The sequence below is a fragment of the Physeter macrocephalus genome, chromosome 21, assembly GCF_002837175.3.
Source record: "Physeter macrocephalus isolate SW-GA chromosome 21, ASM283717v5, whole genome shotgun sequence".
Classification (NCBI taxonomy): Eukaryota; Metazoa; Chordata; class Mammalia; order Artiodactyla; family Physeteridae; genus Physeter; species Physeter macrocephalus.
This window is the reverse complement of record NC_041234.1, coordinates 80,807,590-80,821,528: the sequence shown is the minus strand read 5'-3', so window position 1 is coordinate 80,821,528 and position 13,939 is coordinate 80,807,590. Positions and strand designations below refer to the sequence as shown.

At 39.1% G+C, this 13,939-nt stretch overlaps 1 protein-coding gene across 1 annotated transcript in view; it reads right to left on the bottom strand.

Moving 5' to 3' along the window:
• IL1RAPL2 (interleukin 1 receptor accessory protein like 2) overlaps positions 1-13,939 on the bottom strand; it is a 564,779-nt gene that overhangs the window by 514,917 nt on the left and 35,923 nt on the right. The window contains exon 5 of the mRNA XM_055081598.1: positions 1,348-1,534. Coding sequence (XP_054937573.1) covers positions 1,348-1,534 — 187 coding nt within the window. The remainder of the gene's footprint in view (positions 1-1,347; positions 1,535-13,939) is intronic.

Below are 13,939 nucleotides of genomic sequence, written 5' to 3'. Positions count from 1 at the left end.
CAGAATATTAAGAAAAAAAGGAGGATGACACTTCACAAAGAGACTTGAGGTTCTAGGTCAGGACATGCTCTTGCTGTCTCTTGTCGAGTTCCCCCAGGTATGAAGATAGAGGAACTTCCAAATGTAAAAGCACCTGACAACTGTAGGAGCTAGGGTTTAGGCTTTCCTGGAAACTGAGGGTCTGTCAGATACTACAGAAACAACCTGTCCTACCTTTTGTGTGTGTTTGGTTGCAATAATGTGCACAGTACCTGTGCAGAAAACCTCCTTGGTCACCTCTGGCCACCATATATGGTCATATATGGTCACCATGGGCCAACCAGTGTGGCTCAGAGGTGGCAGAGGGTGCTCAGTCCTCTTTTAGAACCACAGCGCCCCAGGCTCGCAGCCAGAATATCATAGTTGAAAGTTGTATGTTTATTTCTCTGCTTCCTGCCCTAGATCCATGCTCTGCCTTTGTCTGACCTACTCTGTGCCCAGAGAAGCTGAAGACTAGTGATTCTACCCCCGGGTTTTGCTCTCTGAATTCTGTTTGAACTCACATGGTGGGAGGGAAGACACTAGCAAGAAACCAGAAGGCGGGAGTTAAGAGGGGTTAGGGTTTCCATCCTGTCCACTCCCTCTCTGTTTTCCACAGTTAATATGCTCCTCTTAGGCCACAGCTCTTGACAGGCCTGCTCCACTCTTGCCAGGTTCCAGAGATACAGCTCCTTCCCCTTTCCACAGTAGACCTAGGAGAGGTAATTTACAGCTTTTTCCCTTTTTGGTTCCCTTAACCCTAACCACACCGCTGTAAACAGTTACTTCATTCAACTCTCATCTGTACAACCTTTGAGTGTGGTTTATATTCAGATAAACACGTTATTTCCAGTGTTCACACATCCTGCACTGGGCCCATTTCTCTCCTCTGCACTGACTGCAGTGGTTCTCACAATATAGACCATGATAATTGTTGTTATTTTTTGTAAGCACCATTACTTGTAAAGATGGGCCTTTGTTCCTAACAGTGAATAATAGTTCTAGGTCCCTCAAATAATTTCTTTCATGTGTTATTTCAGTCTTCACTCTTCTTCCCATTTGCTCTCATGAGTTGGGGTAAAGGGATGTTTTCCTTATTTTTAGTCATTGGAGAAGCTGGGATTGCTTCTGACACCTGCTGATGGAAGTACATGAAAACCAGCAATATATAGGAATCATAGCTCTGAATTATTTAGCTGTGGATCTGCTGATTCTTCTCAGTGAAACATCTAATACGAAAAACTCAAAATAAAATCTCTCCCTTTTTATCTCCCCAGGCCAGCTATTGACTTAGGGTAAAAAAATGCATTTGACATCATGCTGAGTTACCTTGTACCACACAACATCAGGCTCCTGATCGGACTTTTTAAAGTCATCCATATCTGGGCAGGATATCTCCTTTCTTTTAGTGACTTCAGATTTTTCCAAATAGCGGATCCTGCTATTGTAGCACAGACCTGATTCATTCTCTGCAACAGTCAAGGACATTGACACCTTCATGCAATAGGTCGAGTTTCTGTAGGAATAGAGAAATAGCAAAATGGCTTTATTGAGTGTTTACACCTATGTTTTTACTCTGTATATTTCAAGAATATTGACTTTTCCATTTAGGACCTTGCCTAGAAATCAGAAACAACAAGGAAACAACACAGAAAAATGTTCTACTTCAACTGACAGGGAGATATGGAACAAAATGCTAATGTGGACATCTCTGGCCATGAGATAGCTACATAGAGCAGCTGTACCCATCTTCTGAAATGTAAAACAGTCAGACTTCTTTCCCAGTGGTAAACATTGCTATGTTGACAATCTGATAGCAAAAACTTATGAGAAAGTCTATAACTAGGGCTATAGCCATTTCTGGTTTGCCCTTATGGCCAATCCCTTAACAGGTATTCCAAGGATTGTTAATTTTGCCATTGGTTTCTAAGCCAACATTTTCTTTTATAGGATACATGCCAAAAAACAGATCAACAACTTGTATGGGTATAACTGAATCACTTTGTTGTACACCTGTACAACATCATTGTTAATTAAATATACTCCAATATAAAATAAAAATAAAAACAGATCAACATACAGAAGATACCAGTTAACTCACATAGCTTTTTAATGTGTTTACTGAGATATGTCAGGGGTCAAATTTGGGTTCCTACAAAGAACAAATCCTAGCAGAGTGGATTAATTTTATCCATCAAAACTGGAATTATAAAGGAATTTCAACATTGAATTTTACCATAAAGCTGCTTTAGAAATTGGACATTAATGGGCTAACCCATAATAGAAGGGTATTTATGAAATTGAATTCTGCCTTCATTTCCCTATGTATATCCCATGACATTTCCCTACCCTACTCTACCTAGATTCCAGAAGATATCAACCACACAAAAGAAATCTGGAAAGTATGAGGAAGAGATCAGAAGCAGTCTGGTAAGACTTAAAAGAAGGTCAACTGTAAATCTCTTGGTGAGACATTTCAAAATCATATGTGTTCTAAACATCAAGGGATACCTGCTGTTAAAAAACACAAAGTGCCAGGGATAATTCAAAACCGAGTATTTTTACAACTAAGTAATAACAATCCTGATAAATGGGATTAGCATGCCAACCAATAATTTTAAGATGGCCTCAAATGATTGTTACTGTTTGTACTTCTTAGTATTCATTGAAATTTCACAATATACCAGACACCATACAAAACACAGGAGTGCAGATGGCTGCTGCCCATTGGGTTTACAAACTAAGTTAATCAAAATGACTGCTACTTGGATTTCTAGTGAAGTTAATTACTGGCAAGTGCTCCTGACTATGCGATGCCTGTGTCATCTGAAGATGCGCTTCCATTCTGATATTCAGATGTAACTCCATTATACAATGTAGATTGTGAGCTATTGCTTTTCTCTCTTCCTCAATGTAGGTTCTTAGAAAGGGTTTAATATATGCCCACTAGGGATCAAATGTAAGAACACTTAATTCTATTAAGAGATGTTTGACAGCTTCTTTAAGAGCCATGAAGCTAAAGCCACCAGAAATGTTTTTAAGTCTCAGCCAATAAGGTAAAATTTGGTTCAATCAATTTGGCTCTCCTTGACTCCATTTTCAATACTTCAGTGCTAAACATGCCCAGGTCTCCTTGCTTTCTTTAACATCCTACATGATGTGGCCTATCATAACATTCTGTCCTTCACTCATTAGGGTGCAGTCGCAATCATATTTACTCTGTTTCTTGAATATACTAAGCCTATTTGAGCCATGGTTGTTTATACTTGCTCTTCTCTTTGATTTTCTATCATGTACTTTTTGTCAAGTGTAAACAAAGAATTTGTTGCTCTTGTTCATCACTCTATTCCTGGGATCTAAGTTGATAGTAAGTGCTTAGTAAATGTTAGCTGATTAAATGTGTGGGCATCAAAAGGTATGTATTCAAGAGACATGTCCTCTCTGCTCTACTTTTGCATAAACCCCATATGGTACTAACCACCCCATCCCTATTCTACAGATTCATGTATGTATGTGGCTGGTCAAATATCACATTCCCTGTTTAAATATGACTCAGGATAATTCTGCAGGTATTCTTGTACCACCAGGGTAAGGATTAGCCAAATTTGGTGCATCAGCATATCAGCAAAGAAAAAACTATAATGACTATATCTGGGAGACAAGGAGGACTAGGGTATGTATAGAGGATGGAAGGAAGATAAATGGTCACAGTTTTTAAAAAGTTTTAAACGAAGAAGAAAGAAAATCACCTCTGCTAAGTATGTAAAATATTTTGAACAGTTCTTAATGTCACAGACTTTGATCATATCTGTTCCATGGTGTCCACCCATACAGGTGAAAGAGACTTACTTGTTAAATATCTTCCCATTTTTATGTTACAAACCCAGGGAGAGAGAGCTGTTGACCAGCAGTCTCAACAATAGAAGTATTAGACAGAATGTACAGTTCCCTGAAAGGAGCTTACTATCCCAAATCTATTTAGTCCTGAGGAGAAAATAGGGTAGACTAAGTAAGGGACCAATATAATATAGTGGTTTCATAACAAAGCACTAGCTTTGAACTAGGATCCACTAGGTTCAACTAGCTCTGTGTCCTTGGGCAAGTTATGTAACATCTCTCAGTCTCAGATTCCTCAGCTGAAAAATGAGGATAAGAAATCCTTTATGGTGGCTCCACTGGAGTTTGGAGGAGGAAGCTCTTTTTATTATACAAACTTAAGCAAAACTAAGTTTACTGTTTCCAGTTGGAATGGTTATAATATCTGACCTCTCCAGGCTGCTGTAACTATTAAGCAAATATAAAACATATAACACAGCATCTGGCCCATAGTAACTATTTAATAGACTGTCATTAGAATTATTATTACTGCTTGTATTAGTTCATACATATATTGTTGATAAATTAATAATTATAATTTATATGTGATGTAGTAATTGTGAACAATCACCAGTATAATAAAAACAATACTTTGGCAGCGATGGGTTAAGATATGCCACTGGCCTGGGGTGCTACTTGAGAGAAAAGAGTCTAGAAGAGGTCAGTTAGGCAACAGGCCTAGTACCAGTGTGCCATGAAGGTCTGAAAGGATCAAAAAGATATACTGACCTAGGCACAAAAAGAAGTTAATCAAGAGAAAGCAACTAAGGCAAGAAGGAACTTCCAGGTACTGTGAATATCAGCTACTAGGCAAAGGCCAGAACTTTGGAGGTCGAATTGTTAGTAAGAGTTCCACTAAGCCTTTTGCAAGTTTCTTAGACAAACACCTTCTATAATAAAGCCCAGACCCCTAGGCAAGGTTTTGTGTTCCCTCTCCAAACTGCCCAAAATATACACTATGTAGGTCGTGCCAGCAGCACCTTCATTAACTTGGGATGAGGATGAGGGCAGGGAACCCACCCTGGGAATGGCTGATAGGCTGAAGGAGGAAATATTCTCTAACCCTGACCCACAAACAATCTTGACCAGGGCTCTGCATGAATTCACTCTTGCTCTGGTCTTTACCATGTAAAAGGCTGCTGACAGATTGCTTGTTAGCCCATGAGCAAGCCCTAGTATGAAGTCCTTGATGACGAACAAGTTCTGCGGAACTCAAGACAAGGCCTGGTGTGAGTCCTGTTGTTTCCATTGCTGACTTGGGGGATGTGTGATCAAGGATGCCTGACAGTCTGAGACTCAGGTTGATTTTTATTAGTTGTGTAATCCAGCCCTGGCACAGTTCCTGCTAACAATCTTGCATTATATAGATTTTACTTTGAAAAATGCCACAGGCCAGTTCTATTTAAAATGTTTCCTGCAACTGGGACCTAAAAATGTTACTTTTCTTTCATTAGGTAAAATTAGAGCTGTGCAAGTTTGAGGAGGCAGACTGACGAGTGTGCAAGAATGGGAATTGTACTTTTTTTTTCTGTCCTCCCTTCACATCCTGAGGGGGACAAGGAGCACATAACACTTAAAGACCACTGCTATTAAAATGCACGGCACAGAATTTTCAAATTTGTAAATAAACCTTGCTTTCTATTCCAAAGGTTTAATGTTAGCTACTTTAAGTCATAATTTATGCACTTTTTTTGCAGAAATATTTCTAAGGGAAAATGTTGATCATCTTGGGTTCCCTAAGGGGAAAAGTAAGACCTAGGATTTAAAACATACGTGAGAAATACAGATGCCCCTTTCCAATTCGCATTTATAAAACATGCTAATATTATAAAATCTAAAGTTGTATTTCAAAATTTGAGTTTAAGTGCATTTGTTGTATCACCAGTGCTAACCTACTGAAAATAAACTAAATAAATTACAGAACTCTTTCATATCTAAAAGCAGAAGCCCAGAAAAAATGCCTCAGGATATAGTTGAAACTCTTCTAAATGGTTCCTTCAACTGTCTTATCTTCATTTCAAAATACTTTCCTTGAAAATCACAGAACTATCTAATGGTTAGTAAACTAAAACAAAGTTTGTTTTCTGATATTTTTGAAATGTGACTTGACTACTATGCATAACTATCAGTTAATCAATCTACCATTACTGGATGATATTGTCCTCAAATCAAAAGAACTATGAACTGATATTATACCAAATTCAGGGAAGGGAAACAAATGAATAAACAAACAGGATATTAGGCCCTTTGGTGAATTCCATTTCTTGAGAATCATTATAAAATAAGAAGATTTTACTGAAAAACACATTTGTGTGGAAAAGGAGACTTTCAGATGAGTGCAGAAATAAGTACATATAACTGCAAACATGAAATGTTAATACTTTAAAAGACCAAGAGGAGAAAAAAAGGGGGAGGATATAAATTACTAATATCAGAAATAAAAGAGGGGACATACAAATCCCATGAATACTAAAAGGATAACATAGGAATGCTGTGAACAGCTCTGTGCCCACAAATTTGATAACCTAGATGAAATGGACACATTTTTTGAAAGGCAGAATCTGCCAAAACCCATACAAGAAGAATCAGACAATATGAATAGACGTATAGCTATTAAACTAATTGAATAGATAATTAATAACCTTCCAAAACAGAAAGCACCAGGCCCAGATAGATTCACTGGTAAATTCTATCAAATATTTAACAAAGAAATTATATCAATTCTCTATAATCTCTTTCAGAAGATAGAAGCAGAAGGAATACTTTCTAACTCATTCTATGAGGCCATCATTACCCTGATAGCAAAACCAAAGACATTAAAAGAAAACTGCAGACCAATATTTCTCATGAACATAGATGCAAAATCCTCAACAAAATGTTAGCAAATCAAATGTATAAAAAGAATTATACACTGCAACTAAGTGAGATTTATCTTGGTTTGACATTCAAAAAGCAATTAATGTAATCCATCATATCAACAAGCTAAAGTAGAAAAAAATCACATGATCAGATCAGTAGACACAGAAAAAGCATTTGCCAAAATCCAAAACCCATTCATAATAAAAACTCTCAGTAAACTAGGACTAGAGATGAAATTCCTCAACTTGATAAAGAATATCTACAAAAAACCATACAGCTAACATACTTAGAGTGAGAAACTAGAAGCTTTCCGACAATGACCAGGAATAAGGCAGTATGTCCTCTCTCACCACTCCTTTTCAACATTATACTGGAAGTCCTAGTTAATGCAGTAGACAAGAAAATTCATAGATTACATGATTTTCTATGTAGAAAATCTGAAAGAACTGACAAAAAAATGCCTGGAACTAATAAGCATTTATAGCAAGGTTGCAGGATATAAGGTTAATACACAAAAGTCAATTGCTTTCCTATATGTCAGCAATGAACAAGTTTTAAATTTGAAATTAAAATCACAATACCATTTATATTTTAGAAAACCCTAAATGAAACACATAGATATATATCTAACAAAATATTTACAAGATCTAGACGATGATAACTACAACACTGAGAAGAACAAAGCTGGAGGACTGACACTACCTGCTGACTTCAAGGTCTACTATCAAGCTATAGTAATTAAGGCATTGTGATAATGGCAAAATAATAGACAAATAGATCAGTGGAATAGAACATTGAGCCTGGAAATAAATCCACATAAATATAGTCAACTGATATATATATATATATATATATATATATATATATATAATTTTATCTGAGAAATCTTTCCTTTGCCTTCATTTTTAAAAAATGTATTTATTTTATTTTTGGCTGTGTTGGGTCTTCTTTGCTGCATGGGGGCTTTCTCTAGTTGCAGCAAGCGGGGGCTACTCTTCCTTGCAGTGCGCGGGCTTCTCGTTGCAGTGGCTTCTCTTGTTGTGGAGCATGGGCTATAGGCTCATGGGCTTCAGTAGTTGTGGCTCGCGGGCTCTAGAGCTCAGGCTCAGTAGTTGTGGCACACGGGCTTAGTTGCTCTGCAGCATGTGGGGTCTTCCCGGACCAGGGCTCGAACCCGTGTCCCCTGCATTGGCAGGAGGATTCTTAACCACTGAACCACCAGGGAAGCCCTCAACTGATCTTTGGTGAAGAAGCAAAGGCAATACAATGGAGCAAAGACAACAGTCTTTGCAACAAATGGTACTGGAACAACTGCACATCCACATGCAAAAAAAAAAATGAATCTAGACACAGATCCTTACACCCATCACTAAAAGTAACTCAGCATGGGTCACAGACCTAAATGTAAAATGCAAAACTATAAAACTCCTAGAAGACAACATAGAAGGAAACCTAGATGACACTGGATATGGCAATAATTTTTTTAAAAATTACAACACCAAAGGCATGATCCATGAAAGAAATAATTGATAAGCTGAACTTCATTAAAATGAAAAACTTCTGCTCTACCCAAAACAGTATCAAAAGAATTAGAAAACAAGCCACAGACTGGGAGAAAATATTTGCCGAAGACACATCTAATAGTTATCCCAAATATACAAATAATTCTTAAAACTTAACAATAAGAAAATAACCCGACATAAAAATGAGCCAAAGACCTTAACAGACACCTCACCAAAGGAGGTACACAGATGGCAAATAAGCATTTGGAAAGATGTACATCATATGTCATCAGGGAAATGCAAATTAAAGCAACAATGAGATACTATTGCACACCTACCAGAATGGCCAAAATCTAGAACAAGTGACATCAAATGCTGGTGAGGATGCAGATGAACAGGAACACTCATTCATTAATGGTGGGAATGCAAAATGGTACAGCCACTTTGCAAGATAGTTTGACAGTTTCTTACAAAATGAAACATACTCTTACCATATGATGTAGTATTCATGTTCTTTGGTATCCATCCAAAGGAGTAAAGTAATTATGTCCACGCATAAACCTGCACATAGACATTTATAGCAGTTTTGTTCATAATTACCAAAACTTAGAAGCAACCAAGATGTCTTTCAGTTAGGTGAACGGATAAACTGTGGTACATCTAAGACAATGGCATATTATTTAGTGCTAAAAAGAAATGAGCTATCAGGCCAGGAAAGAGAAGGAGGAACCTTAAATATATGTTATTAAGAAAGAAAAAAAAAAGGCACTCTAAAAAGGCCACATACTGCAGGATTCCAACTATGTGACCTTGTAGAAAAGGCAAATCTATGGAGACAATAAAAGATCGGTGGTTGACAAGATTTGGGGGGAGGTATGAATAGGTGGGGTACTGAGGATTTTTAGGGTAGTGAAAATACTCTTTATGATACTATAATGGTAGATACATGTCACTATACATTTGTCCAATCCCATAGAATGTACAACACCAAGAGTGACCCACAATGAAAACTATGGACTTTGGGTGATAATGATGTGTCAATGTAGGTTAATCAATTGTAACAAATGTTCCACTCTGATGAGAGATGTTGATGATGGTGTATGCATGTATGTGGGCAGGAGGTATATGGGAAATCTCTGTATCTTCCTCTCAATTTTATCATGAACCTAAAACTTCTCTGAAAATAAAGTCTTTTTTCAAGAAAAGACCAAGAGGGCCAAAGCTCTGACCAATTTCTTACTATTATCATTTTATGAAGAGCCACAACCTTTTAGATGCATTCAAATGACATTTCTGAGAAACTTCTATGTGCCATGCTGCTTGGGTATATTTAAAAAGCAGATGTAAACTTAACACAATAACAAAAAATATATGTGCTATAATAAGTTGAGGGAATACAAGATCTTTTGAAAATTTCACTTTTCTACTTTTCAGTCTATAAGCAAATAGTCTTATTTATAGTTGTGAAGAGTACAGGGCTTTTTGTGTTTTTTTGTTTGTTTTTTAATAAAGAATGCTATCTTTCATGAGTGATATCTCTAGTCTATAATAATGTCAATATAATAGGTTTGAATTTATGTACATTTGTTCCATTAGGCAGAAACACAGTTAATAAACAAACAAGGAATCATTGGAGGTATGAACAGGGAATACTTTATTAACTTCTTCTCCCCTGCTGAAATGAACACTCAGCCTTTGGAATGACACTGATAATCTCCAACCCAGGACTATTCAAACATAATTTCCTAATGGTTCATGATGCAGTCCAAGAAAAGGTCAACCCCAGGACTTGAACTGAACTGGACTTGAGAATTCTCACTGCTTGGGAACGTGGCCACTACAGTCAGAGAGGCTTCATTTCATATCCCTACTCTACCATGCCCTAACCATGGATCTTTGGACAGGTCACTGAGCTTGATTTTTTTATATGTAAAATGTGAATAATAAAAGTTATCCTAATAGGGTTGTTTTGTTACACAAGTGTTAAAAACCATGTAGGGTCTGACATTTTTACCATACTTCCAATTTTCATGGGTGTTGGTAGAAGACAAGAGACTCTTGGGTCAGAAACAATGGACAGTTAATTATTCACAGCAATAGAAATAGCCAGAATATCAGCATTTGTTTTGCTTCCTCAAACCCAGTTCCCAGAAGGCAACACAAAGAGGGCCAGATGACACCAGCACAAGCAGTAGGCTGCATTACAGGACAGGAATCCCAAGCTTAGGGGGCACAAGTCTTTAATAATGGGACACAGACATGCCTGCCTTTTGCTCCAGAGGGAGATGCTATCTATATTTTCCAAGGCTGCAAGCAAAACTGTCATTTGCTCTGGTGGGAGGCACAATTTCTACCTTTTAAGACTGTTTTCTATACATACATCCCTGAAAAGATAATCTGGGACAAGGGACAGTGCCTCTGTGCATAAGTCATGGAGAAATGCAAGAGATCCATAGGGAATTGTCTCTCAACAATGAGCTAATTTAAAGCTCTTAGCACAGTACCTGACATGTGGTAAGTGCTCCATAGAAAGTAACCCCCTCTTACATCATCACCACTGTATAATTAATACATTATCCACTGACTCCCAAGCCAAACTGTAAAGTAAATCTAGATGTTTTGTTTTGTTGTTTAAAGAAAGAGTAGCCAATGGACCTGGTTACAATAGAAATTATATATATTCTAAAAACTACTGGCTCAAGATAAAATTTTGTTATCAAAATGTCATTCACCCTGAATTCAAAACAAACTATAATTTATCTGGGAGTGGAGTAGTTAAGTCAGATACCTACTCAAGAAAAATATTGTCTGTGTGTGTGTGTGTGTGTGTGTGTGTGTGTGTGTGTGTGTGTGTGTGTGTAAAATAACCCACTCATAGATAACTGAGAATTTTGGATCTTTCCAGTGGCAAGTTCGTCACCATTCTCAAGGAAAGCAATTGCAATCTGCCACCAAGGGGTGCGGGTAACTAGTTAAAAATCTGTTGCCAGTGACTGACTGACATGTGGGTAAAGGTAAGGGAATAATCAAGGGAAATTCAAAAGATTCCCTGCCACTATCATAAGCCACAACATGTTACGAGTGACCCCTGATTTATTGTTTGGTTGAAGACAATTTTTCACTGACTCTATAACTACAGTTGAACAGTGAGGAGGTTAGGGGTGCCAATGCTCTGTGCAATCATAAATCCACATATAACTTATAGTTGGCCCTCCATATACATGGTTCCTCCATCTGTGGTTCTGCATCCATGATTCAACCAACTGTGGATTGTGTAATACTCTAGTATTTACTATTGAAAACAACTGGCACATATGTGGACCCATGCAGTTCAAACCCATGTTGCTCAAAGGTCAACTGTATTTCTTACCTCTTCACTGCTTCCTATTTAGATTACACTGATATTTTTGTATCTGGCAAAAAGTAGTTTTATAATTATTCTTATAATATTCACAAAAGTTTTGCTTTATCGCCCAAGTTACATTGCAAATACTTCAAAAGCACCGAGCTTCCTTTATATGTGGTTATCTTGCTCCTCATACAGAAGCCAGAATATTCTCTCTATCTTTGTGTTGACAATTATATAAGTTAGTTGTCTTAGCAACAAAGCTGTCATACCCTATGCCTCCGTGATCTATTCTCTGATCCCTGCCTACCCACCATAACTGTCACTGTCAGAGGACTTAAAAGACTGGTCAACATTCAAAATTTCTGCATGCTGCTCTAACTTCACTCTATGACCCACTAACATTTGGTTTCTGCCCCATAATTCTTTTGAATTTCTATCATTAGACTCCAGGACATCTTACTAGCCAAATCTAATGACCTCTTGTTCACCCTCAGCCTATCTTACCTCCATGCATTGTTTGAAACTTGTAACTCTCCTTCAACTTTCTAAATCTCTCGTTACTTCTAAGATATCTCTCACTTAGGATTGTCTACTTCTCTGACCACTCCTTGTAACTCTACTGCTGGCTTTTCTTCCCTGGGCTATCTCCAAAATGTTAGCCATCTTCCCCTAGGCCTCAGGTTTCCTTCCTCTGTTTTGTTTGCTTGCTTATTTGTGTTTTTCTTCTCTCCCTCCAAACTTCATCTCCAGAAATTTTGTTCAAGCACTAGATTCCAACCACAAACTAAGTGCTGAAGACATCCAAATGTATAATATTTTTCTCTAGTTCTATCCTCTCTCTTAAGATCCAGCCTAGTACATCCGTCTAACTATGATTCCATATTACTGTCATGAAGGCACTTATCAGTCCCAAACTGAACTTAGTACCTCTTCCCTACAGTCTGTTATTCCTCCTGTATTATCTATCATGATTAGGTATTCCCATGAATTCTACCTAGCAAAAAGCTCTGTACGTGCACCACTCCATCCCAAATTCCACTGCCCTTAGTTTACGTTTTGAATTACTGTGGCATCCCAATGGGTCTCCCTGACTCCAGTGTCTCCCCTTTCCTCACCATTCCAATTTCTACATTATGTTTTGAATGCTCTTTCTGCAGAAGTCTCTCAAGAACAAGGGAAAACATGAACCATTCCCACTAAGGTCTGATAATTAAAATACAAAAATTGAAATGGAAAGAAGACACATGATAACGTTTTTAAAGAGAGCTAAAACAGTGGGATTTATACCTCCGGTACTTAACCACCTTCTTATGTAATATTTTAATGCCTGATTTATCATTTTTTTTCTCTGTCACTATCTGATATAAACCCTTAAAGAATAAAGGGACCCGCCCCAGTCCCGTTCGCCGCCCCGCGCCCCCCCGCCCCGCCCCCAGAACAGGACTCAGATCTGCTCACTTCTCTCCAGGAGCCGGGTGCAAAGGGACCAGGCCTGGCCACTGCCAGCGGGACCGGGACAGAAGGAGCAGGTGAGGAGGAAGAGGAGGCAGGGGCCACTGCTCCTCCTGCAGCCGCTTCTGGAGCCACAGAAGGAGGAGGAAGACAGAAGGATGTGGAAGGGCCAGAAGCTGCCGAGGGAGCAGAGGAGCTGTGTGGAGACCTTATGCAGCTTCTCGGAGTTGGGAACCAGAAAAATTACCCCTCTGGCGGGCACAGGAAGGGCGGTCTCAGGTCCTATGGAACAGCCACCTTGCGTTACTTATCTGGGATAGCAAAGCCCAGGTCCACAGCCTCACGGGAACCCCGTCCTGACCAGCTCGCTGCCTCATTCCCATCCGCACGCTCTCGCCCCTTATTCCTCTTCCCAGACGTACCCATGTCCTCCCCACCAGCAGCGCCGTTCACAGCAGGAGCTCCATCTCAGACGTCTCCCGGCTGGGGGCCGCCTGATTCTAGCTTGAGGTCTGCTGTGGGGGGGGCCAGGGAATGGGCCCTCAAGAACCACAAAGATATGGGAGGGACCCTGGTCCCCACCAGCAGAGGAGACCTCCAGTACTTCGAAGGCCAGGGGATTGGGGCTGCCCTTGGAGTAGAGTGAAGTTTTCAAGGCAGAAAACTTGCTTCCTCTGTGGGAGGGGAATCTGGCTATAAAACCCTTGAATTCAGAAATGTGAAACAGAATAGAAACGTACCCTGATGGGAAATCAATTTTCAGAGGGAGGGGGAGGGGTGGGGGAGGGCTTGGGAAGAGTGGAAGGAAAGGGCGGGTGGGTGGGTGAATGGGGCAAGGGAGCTGTGAGAGAGGAGGGGAAATGGGGTGGAAGGTAGCGTGTGG